Genomic DNA, 10,483 nt, shown 5'->3' on the forward strand with positions numbered 1-10,483 from the left:
TATCAGAGTTGTCTACCAATCGATGCTGGCTATCAGAGTCACCTATCAATCGACGCTGGCTATCAGAGTCACCTACCAATCGATGCTGGCTTCCTGAGCCGCCCTACCAATCGATGCTGGTTTCCAGAGTCCCCTACCAATAGAGAGTCTTCTCTCTCCCCTCAGTGACAGGACTAGACTATAGTTAACAGGAGGGTAACCATTAGTCTTCTCTCTCCCCTCAGTGACAGGACTAGACTATAGTTAACAGGAAGGTAACCATTAGAGAGTCTTCTCTCTCTCTCTTTCGGCCGCCATTTTAAAACATCTCCCTGAGAGCGAAGAGCAACAAAGAGCTGTGGTTGGGAGGCTGGGAGGGTTCATTGTGATGTCAGACGGTCTCTCTCTCTCTCTCTCTCCCATTTTAAAACATCTCCCTGAGAGAGAAGAGCAACAGAGAGCTGTGGTTGGGAGGCTGGGAGGGTTCATTGTGATGTCAGACGGTCTCTCTCTCTCTCTCTCCCATTTTAAAACATCTCCCTGAGAGAGAAGAGCAACAGAGAGCTGTGGTTGGGAGGCTGGGAGGGTTCATTGTGATGTCAGACGGTCTCTCTCTCTCTCTCTCCCATTTTAAAACATCTCCCTGAGAGAGAAGAGCAACAGAGAGCTGTGATTGGGAGGCTGGGAGGGTTCATTGTGATGTCAGACGGGGAAAACGACAAACAGCAACAACAGTAACATCTAAAAATCCCCCAAGGCCTGATGATAAACTACTGTATGCAGATACACTAAACTGTACCATGTGTCGCCCTGAAAATCCACATTCCCCATGAGAACATGTTAATATAGGACTGTTTTCTATAACGACAGCGCAACAACTAAAACATTAGACATGAACTTGTTTAAATAATATAATTTATTCAATTTCAGCGTTGTTTCTTTTTAAGACATCAAAAATAAATAAAGATTTAGTAAGATTTAGTAAGATTTAGTAAGGGGTCTCTGATATATAACTCTTACCAGCATCGTCTGTCTAAAATGTATTTCTTCACATTATATACAAACACATATTATTATTATATATTATATACAAACACATATTATTATTATATATTATATACAAACACATATTATTATTATATATTATATACAAACACATATTATTATTATATATTATATACAAACACATATTATTATTATATATTATATACAAACACATATTATTATTATATATTATATACAAACACATATTATTATTATATATTATATACAAACACATATTATTATTATATATTATATACAAACACATATTATTATTATATATTATATACAAACACATATTATTATTATATATTATATACAAACACATATTATTATTATATATTATATACAGAAACACATATTATTATTATATATTATATACAAACACATATTATTATTATATATTATATACAAACACATATTATTACTATTATATTATATACAAACACATATTATTACTATTATATTATATACAAACACATATTATTACTATTATATTATATACAAACACATATTATTACTATTATATTATATACAAACACATATTATTACTATTATATTATATACAAACACATATTATTACTATTATATTATATACAAACACATATTATTATATATTATATACAAACACATATTATTACTATTATATTATATACAAACACATATTATTATATATTATATACAAACACATATTATTACTATTATATTATATACAAACACATATTATTATTATATATTATATACAAACACATATTATTATTATATATTATATACAAACACATATTATTATTATATATTATATACAGAAACACATATTATTATTATATATTATATACAAACACATATTATTATTATATATTATATACAAACACATATTATTACTATTATATTATATACAAACACATATTATTACTATTATATTATATACAAACACATATTATTACTATTATATTATATACAAACACATATTATTACTATTATATTATATACAAACACATATTATTACTATTATATTATATACAAACACATATTATTACTATTATATTATATACAAACACATATTATTATATATTATATACAAACACATATTATTACTATTATATTATATACAAACACATATTATTATATATTATATACAAACACATATTATTATTATATATGATATACAAACACATTATTATTATATATTATCTACAGATATACATATTATTATTATATATTATCTACAGATATACATATTATTATTATATATTATCTACAGATATACATATTATTATTATATATTATCTACAGATATACATATTATTATTATATATTATCTACAGATATACATATTATTATTATATATTATCTACAGATATACATATTATTATTATATATTATCTACAGATATACATATTATTATTCTATATTATCTACAAACACACATTATTATTATATATTATATACAGATATACACGCCACACAAAACACTGTACAATGCTGTTGACAACAAATGTATGCATACATTTCGGACTGGAACCCACAGAATAGGGGGGGGGGGGGGGGGAATAGCAGGAGATGGAGGTGACCCACAGAATAGGGGGGGGGGGGATAGCAGGAGATGGAGGTGCTGAGAAAGTTCAACCGTTTTGTTGTTCCCCACCCGACCATGAGACATGTATATCTTCAACCTTGAGTTTGATATCATTTAAAAGCTTACAAACAGGGTTGTCAAACTACTTCTTTTAAACCTTTAATGTCAAGTGTGTATTTATTTTTTTCTCCATATTCCCAGATGTTGTAGCTGAAGACCCTCCGTTCCATCATCTGACGGGTTTGTGTTGTGCCTGACGTCGTTTTGTGGTTGTTGGAATTATTAAGTAGTTTGACAAAACTGTTGGTAAACTTTTAAAATGATATCAATCTCAACTGTTTTGTCTTTTCCAGTCTCATGGTAGGGGAGGGAGGGAGGGAGGGAGGGAGGGAGGGAGGGAGGGAGGGAGGGAGAGAGGGAGGGAGGGAGGGAGGGAGGGAGGGAGGGAGGGAGGGAGAGAGGGAGGGAGGGAGGGATTTCCCTTGTCCATCATCCTGATTTCCCTTGTCCATCATCCTGATTTCCCTTGTCCATCATCCTGATTTCCCTTGTCCATCATCCTGATTTCCCTCGTCCATCATCCTGATTTCCCTTTGTCCATCATCCTGATTTCCCTTGTCCATCATCCTGATTTCCCTCGTCCATCATCCTGATTTCCCTCGTCCATCATCCTGATTTCCCTCGTCCATCATCCTTATTTCCCTCGTCCATCATCCTGATTTCTCTCGTCCATCATCCTGATTTCCCTCGTCCATCATCCTGATTTCCCTCGTCCATCATCCTGATTTCCCTCGTCCATCATCCTGATTTCCCTCGTCCATCATCCTGATTTCCCTCGTCCATCATCTTGATTTCCCTCGTCCATCATCCTGATTTCCCTCGTCCATCATCCTGAACCAGTATACAACAGTACAGTGTATTGAACACAGGAATATGCCATGTCACAAAATAATATCCAAAAATCAGATTTGATGATTGATCAATTATTGTCCGTCTGCTTATTTGATTAGAGATGTTTCTGATGTCTCTGTTCATGTCCAATAGGATTACTGCTTTATCACCCACCCAACATGGCGGTCCATTCTCCACTGGTGACACACATTCAGCAGCAACATTAGCCTGGTCTCTTATGTCAAGGACACTGCGCCAATGATGTCCTCTTATCTCCGTGACATCTATTCTGTCCCATCTTCATAATGTCCTTTTATTTTAACCTTTATTAAACGAGGCAAGTCAGCTTTATGAACAAATTCTTATTTACAATGACGGCCTACCGGGGGACAGTGGGTTCAACTGCCTGGTTCAGGGGGCAGAACAACAGATTTTTTTACCTTATCAGCTCGGGGGATCCGATCTTGCAACCTTTCGTTTACTAGTCCAACGCTCTAAGCACTAGGCTACCCTGCCACCCCGATAGATGGGATTATCTCTATGTCATCTATTCTGTTCCATCTCCATAACTCACCTGGCCGTGATGGGGATCAAATTAAAGTGGTTGAATAGCAAACGAGTCAAAATGTGTATTTCAGTCTTTGTCATTTCAGTCCTCTCTTTAGTCTCTTTACGTTCCGGGGTTCAAGGCCCGGGGTTTAGTCCAGGGTCTCGTGGTTTGGGCTGTCTTCGGGACTCGAGTCCTCCTCAGCCAGAGTGTCTCTGCGGGTGAACGTAGCCGCCAGTTGAACGCTGAGCCGTGGTTTGACAGGCGCCATCTCAGACAGCACGATGGTGTTACGGTTGACCAACGTGGTCTTGTCCATGTTCTCTATGCTGTGCTGGGCCAACACCGCGTCCAGGAAGTCATACTTGGGCAACAACTTGCCGCTCTCAAACAGATACTTGGCCAGGTAGGAGAAAGCCACGTTGCCCAGGAAGGAGGCCAACATGGAGACGGTCTTAAACGGGAACTTCTGCACCACGATGTGTTCCACCTCTCCGGTCAGATGATGGATCCGGTCCTCTATCTGCCAGCCTGGGTAGTAGATGAAGGGGGGTAGTGAGAGGTAAGGTTCCCCTCCTCCGATCCTCAGGATCAGACCAAAGACGTAAGCAGCAACGGAACCATACGTGTTGGTTCCCTTGACGAAGAGAACGGAGATGAGCTGAGGGAAGATGATAACGTAGACCAGGTCGGAGCTCAGGTACCACAGTCCGTACACCGTCCCCGTTAGCAACGCCATCGCCGTGGCCAGGCCGCCGAACACAAAGATGGTGACACGCATCACCCACACGATCTCGGTGTCCGATGCCTGGGGGGAAGGGGGGGTACAACGTTATACACACACAACAACACCGAGAACAGTGGCTCAACTGCTCCTATGATGTTCAGATGTTTTGTGAACAGGATGTAGTAAGTGGTGTTTTTTTTAGTCCCGCCCCTCTTCCCAACTCACCGATTGGCGAAAAGCCAGCTGGTAGATGTTCCGAGCGAACATGGAGCTAGCTGACAGGATGGAGGAGTCGGCAGATGACATCACGGCAGCAGAGACCGCCCCCAGGCCGAAGAAGGAGACGAAGGGAGGACAGAGGTACTGGAGGACTATGGGTAATATCATGTCTGCCTGGTCCCTCTCCTTGGGAGGTACAGGTCCATATGCCGTCTGGTTCCAGTCTGAGGAACACCAGGAACACAACATATCATTTAGAACCTGGAACCACAGCTGAGTCTAAAGGACTGCCTTTCTCTGGTTCCAGTCTGAGGAACACCAGGAACACAACATATCATTTAGAACCTGGAACCACAGCTGAATCTAAAGGACTGCCTTTCTCTGGTTCTAGTCTGAGGAACACCAGGAACACAACATATCATTTAGAACCTGGAACCACAGCTGAATCTAAAGGACTGCCTTTCTCTGGTTCTAGTCTGAGGAACACCAGGAACACAACATATCGTTTGGAACCTGGAACCACAGCTGAGTCTAAAGGACTGCCTTTCTCTGGTTCCAGTCTGAGGAACACCAGGAACACAACATATCATTTAGAACCTGGAACCACAGCTGAATCTAAAGGACTGCCTTTCTCTGGTTCTAGTCTGAGGAACATGAGGAACAGTACACACAACAGTCAAGAACCCAGAACCAAGAACTTAGAACGTAGACAGTGGTCAAACTAAGGAACCTACTGAAGAACTACAACTGTGGAAGAACAGCGGTCAAAGGAACCAACTAAAGAACTACAACTGTGGAAGAAGAGTGGTCAAAGGAAACTACTAAAGAACTACAACTGTGGAAGAAGAGTGGTCAAATGAACCCACTAAAGAACTACAACTGTGGAAGAAGAGTGGTCAAAGGAACCCACTAAAGAACTACAACTGTGGGAGAAGAGCAGTCAAAGGAACCTACTAAAGAACTACAACTGTGGAAGAACAGCGGTCAAAGGAACCCACTAAAGAACTACAACTGTGGGAGAAGAGTGGTCAAAGGAACCTACTAAAGAACTACAACTGTGGAAGAAGAGCGGTCAAAGGAACCTACTAAAGAACTACAACTGTGGAAGAAGAGTGGTCAAAGGAACCCACTAAAGAACTACAACTGTGGAAGAAGAGCGGTCAAAGGAATCTACTAAAGAACTACAACTGTGGAAGAACAGCGGTCAAAGGAACCCACTAAAGAACTACAACTGTGGAAGAAGAGTGGTCAAAGGAACCTACTAAAGAACTACAACTGTGGAAGAACAGCGGTCAAAGGAACCCACTAAAGAACTACAACTGTGGAAGAAGAGTGGTCAAAGGAACCTACTAAAGAACTACAACTGTGGAAGAAGAGTGGTCAAAGGAACCTACTAAAGAACTACAACTGTGGAAGAAGAGTGGTCAAAGGAACCTACTAAAGAACTACAACTGTGGAAGAAGAGCGGTCAAAGGAACCTACTAAAGAACTACAACTGTGGAAGAAGAGTGGTCAAAGGAACCCACTAAAGAACTACAACCGTGGAAGAAGAGCAGTCAAAGGAACCCACTAAAGAACTACAACTGTGGAAGAAGAGCAGTCAAAGGAACCTACTAAAGAACTACAACTGTGGAAGAAGAGCAGTCAAAGGAACCCACTAAAGAACTACAACTGTGGAAGAAGAGCAGTCAAAGGAACCCACTAAAGAACTACAACTGTGGAAGAAGAGAAGTCAAAGGAACCCACTAAAGAACTACAACTGTGGAAGAACAGTGGTCAAAGGAACCCACTAAAGAACTACAACTGTGGAAGAACAGTGGTCAAAGGAACCCACTAAAGAACTACAACCGTGTCTAAGAACTCGTGTGTCAGGTTAGAAAGACCAATGTGGAACCTCCATAACAGAACAACCCTACTGCAGCTTTATAGATGATGATAAACAGTCATGTCAGATTGTCTGTTCTACTGTAACTATGTCTCACCCCTTAACGTAGCATTTCACCTCCCGTCACTGGACGTAGTCCTACTGTAACTATATATCACCTCTTAACGTAGCATTTCACCTCCCGTCACTGGACGTAGTCCTACTGTAACTATATATCACCCCTTAACGTAGCATTTCACCTCCCGTCACTGGACGTAGTCCTACTGTAACTATATATCACCCCTTAACGTAGCATTTTACCTCACGTAGTCCAACTGTAACTATATATCACCCCTTAACGTAGCATTTTACCTCACGTAGTCCTACTGTAACTATATATCAACCCTTAACGTAGCATTTCACCTCCCATCACTGGACGTAGTCCTACTGTAACTATATATCACCCCTTAACGTAGCATTTTACCTCACGTAGTCCTACTGTAACTATATATCAACCCTTAACGTAGCATTTCACCTCCCATCACTGGACGTAGTCCTACTGTAACTATATATCACCCCTTAACGTAGCATTTCACCTCACGTAGTCCTACTGTAACTATATATCATCCCTTAACGTAGCATTTCACCTCCCGTCACTGGACGTAGTCCTACTGTAACTATATATCAACCCTTAACGTAGCATTTTACCTCACGTAGTCCTACTGTAACTATATATCAACCCTTAACGTAGCATTTCACCTCCCATCACTGGACGTAGTCCTACTGTAACTATATATCACCCCTTAACGTAGCATTTTACCTCACGTAGTCCTACTGTAACTATATATCAACCCTTAACGTAGCATTTCACCTCCCATCACTGGACGTAGTCCTACTGTAACTATATATCATCCCTTAATGTAGCATTTCACCTCCCGTCACTGGACGTAGTCTTACTGTAACCATATATCACCCCTTAACGTAGCATTTCACCTCACGTAGTACTGTAACTATATATCATCCCTTAACGTAGCATTTCACCTCCCGTCACTGGACGTAGTCTTACTGTAACTATATATCACCCCTTAACGTATAATTTCACCTCCCATCACTGGACGTAGTCTTACTGTAACTATATATCACCCCTTAATGTAGCATTTTACCTCACGTAGTCCTACTGTAACTATATATCAACCCTTAACGTAGCATTTCACCTCCCATCACTGGACGTAGTCCTACTGTAACTATATATCACCCCTTAACGTAGCATTTCACCTCCCATCACTGGACGTAGTCCTACTGTAACTATATATCACCCCTTAACGTAGCATTTCACCTCCCATCACTGGACGTAGTCCTAGTGCAACTATATATCACCCCTTAACGTAGCATTTCACCTCACGTAGTACTGTAACTATATATCATCCCTTAACGTAGCATTTCACCTCCCGTCACTGGATGTAGTCTTACTGTAACTATATATCACCCCTTAACGTAGCATTTCACCTCCCGTCACTGGCCGTAGTCTTACTGTAACTATATATCACCCCTTAACGTAGCATTTCACCTCCCATTCCCGACTCTGTAACTGAGTGTACAGACAGTGATTCAGCAGGACTTTGATGCTGGAGTTAAAACCTGGAGATCAAAACTAATTCAGTCCCTTCTGCTTCTCCTCAGATGTAATATTTACAAAGTTCACAGTAGTAAACGGAGAGATGCAGAGAGAGAGAGAGAGAGGGAGGGGGAGAGAGAGCGAGAGAGAGAGACAGAGAGGAAGGGAGGGGGAGAGAGACAGAGAGAGACGGAGAGAGACTGAGAGAGAAAGAGACAGAGAGAGAGAGAGACAGAGAGAGCGGGAGGGGGAGAGAGAAAGAGACAGAGAGAGAGAGAGAGAGAGAGAGAGGTTGAGAACGATCCTCCATAATGGATGAAGGGACCAGCTGCTGATGTTTTTTAGGAGCTTTCCAGAGATGTGAGGGGAACATGGTTACACCCTGAGGTGTCCCCCGGACCCCCTCCCCCCCCAACGCCCAGCAGGGGGACATACCTCTGGAATATGTGTCATCATTAGGCTACCAGATGAGGAACTCTCAATCAGACGTTTGGGAATGTTAGGAAAACAACTAACAACTGTAGATCAACCAACACGACAGAATGACATGTCCTAGTTAGAACCGCTCATACATAGAGGAACTGTACCCCAGGTGTGTGTGTGTGTGTGTGTGTGTCTGCGTGTCTCACCTGTGGAGGCCCCTATAGCCCCGATCATTACTGAGGGCACGGCCATGACCAGGCACCCTGCAGCGGCGATGAACGAGAGCACCTGGGCGTACGTAGCTGAAGAGGCAGAGAGAACCCGTTGAAAATATACCTGCCAGGGAATCCCCCCCAACATCTAGAACACAGAGAGGAGATAGTGAATTCATCTAGAACACAGAGAGGAGATAGTGAATTCATCTAGAACACAGAGAGGAGATAGTGAATTAATCTAGAATGGAAAGAGGAGATAGTGAATTCATCTAGAATGGAAAGAGGAGATAGTGAGTTAATTTAGATTACAGAGAGGAGATAGTGAATTCCTCTAGAATGGAAAAAGGAGATAGTGAATTCATCTAGAATAGAAAGAGGAGATAGTGAATTCATCTAGAACACAGAGAGGAGATAGTGAATTCAACAGTAAGTATCATTACAATCAGAACATAATCACTACTCCTTAAACAATAAATATTCTGTCTGCTGGAGTATCAGAACCAGTCTTATCCAGAACCAGTCTTATCCAGAACCAGTCCTATCCAGACCCAGTCCTATTCAGAACCAGAACCAGTCCTATCCAGACCCAGTCCTATCCAGACCCAGTCTTATCCAGTTCTGTACGTACCAGCAGACAGAACCAGTCTTATCCAGACCCAGTCCTATTCAGAACCAGTCCTATCCAGACCCAGTCTTATCCAGACCCAGTCTTATCCAGTTCTGTACGTACCAGCAGACAGAACCAGTCTTATCCAGAACCAGTCCTATCCAGACCCAGACCCAGTCCTATCCAGACCCAGTCTTATCCAGACTCAGTCCTATCCAGACCCAGTCTTATCCAGACCCAGTCTTATCCAGACCCAGTCCTATCCAGACCCAGTACTATCCAGATCCAGTCCTATCCAGAACCAGACCCAGTCCTTTCCAGAACCAGTCCTATCCAGAACCAGACCCAGTCCTATCCAGACCCAGTCCTATCCAGACCCAGTTCTATCCAGACCCGGTCCTATCCAGAACCAGACCCAGTCCTTTCCAGACCCGGTCCTATCCAGAACCAGACCCAGTCCTTTCCAGACCCAGTCCTATCCAGTACTGTACGTACCAGCAGACAGAAGTTGTCTATCCAGACCCAGGCGTCTTCTCTCTTGATGTTTCCCTTCCAGGGAGCTTGGTAGATCTCCTTCACTGCACTGATCTTGATGTCAGACACCGCTGGGTTGCTCAGAGCGAACGGTACTGAAACCCACTGACACAGAGGCAGAGACAACATCAACCCTGGGTCAAACACACACTGCTACAGCCGGAATGTCACGTTTAAAATAGTTGTAGAAATATAGAATCATGTTTTTAATAGTTGTAGAAATATCGAATCATGTTTTTAATAGT

The 10,483-nt window shown here is 41.4% G+C and overlaps 1 protein-coding gene across 1 annotated transcript; it reads right to left on the reverse strand.

Annotated features, from left to right (window-relative positions):
* Positions 1-4,040: 4,040 nt before the first annotated feature.
* LOC139402265 (high affinity choline transporter 1-like) lies at positions 4,041-10,337 on the reverse strand. Its single transcript, XM_071146363.1, has 4 exons — positions 10,200-10,337; positions 9,089-9,242; positions 4,987-5,204; positions 4,041-4,842 (listed from the first exon to the last, which is right to left on the reverse strand). The coding sequence occupies exons 2-4, from the start codon at positions 9,240-9,242 to the stop codon at positions 4,186-4,188; spliced, it is 1,029 nt and encodes a 342-aa protein (XP_071002464.1). The 5' UTR covers positions 10,200-10,337; the 3' UTR covers positions 4,041-4,185.
* Between the last annotated feature and the right edge of the window lie 146 nt (positions 10,338-10,483).

Source organism: Oncorhynchus clarkii, unplaced genomic scaffold (assembly GCF_045791955.1).
Source record: "Oncorhynchus clarkii lewisi isolate Uvic-CL-2024 unplaced genomic scaffold, UVic_Ocla_1.0 unplaced_contig_12675_pilon_pilon, whole genome shotgun sequence".
NCBI lineage: Eukaryota > Metazoa > Chordata > Actinopteri > Salmoniformes > Salmonidae > Oncorhynchus > Oncorhynchus clarkii.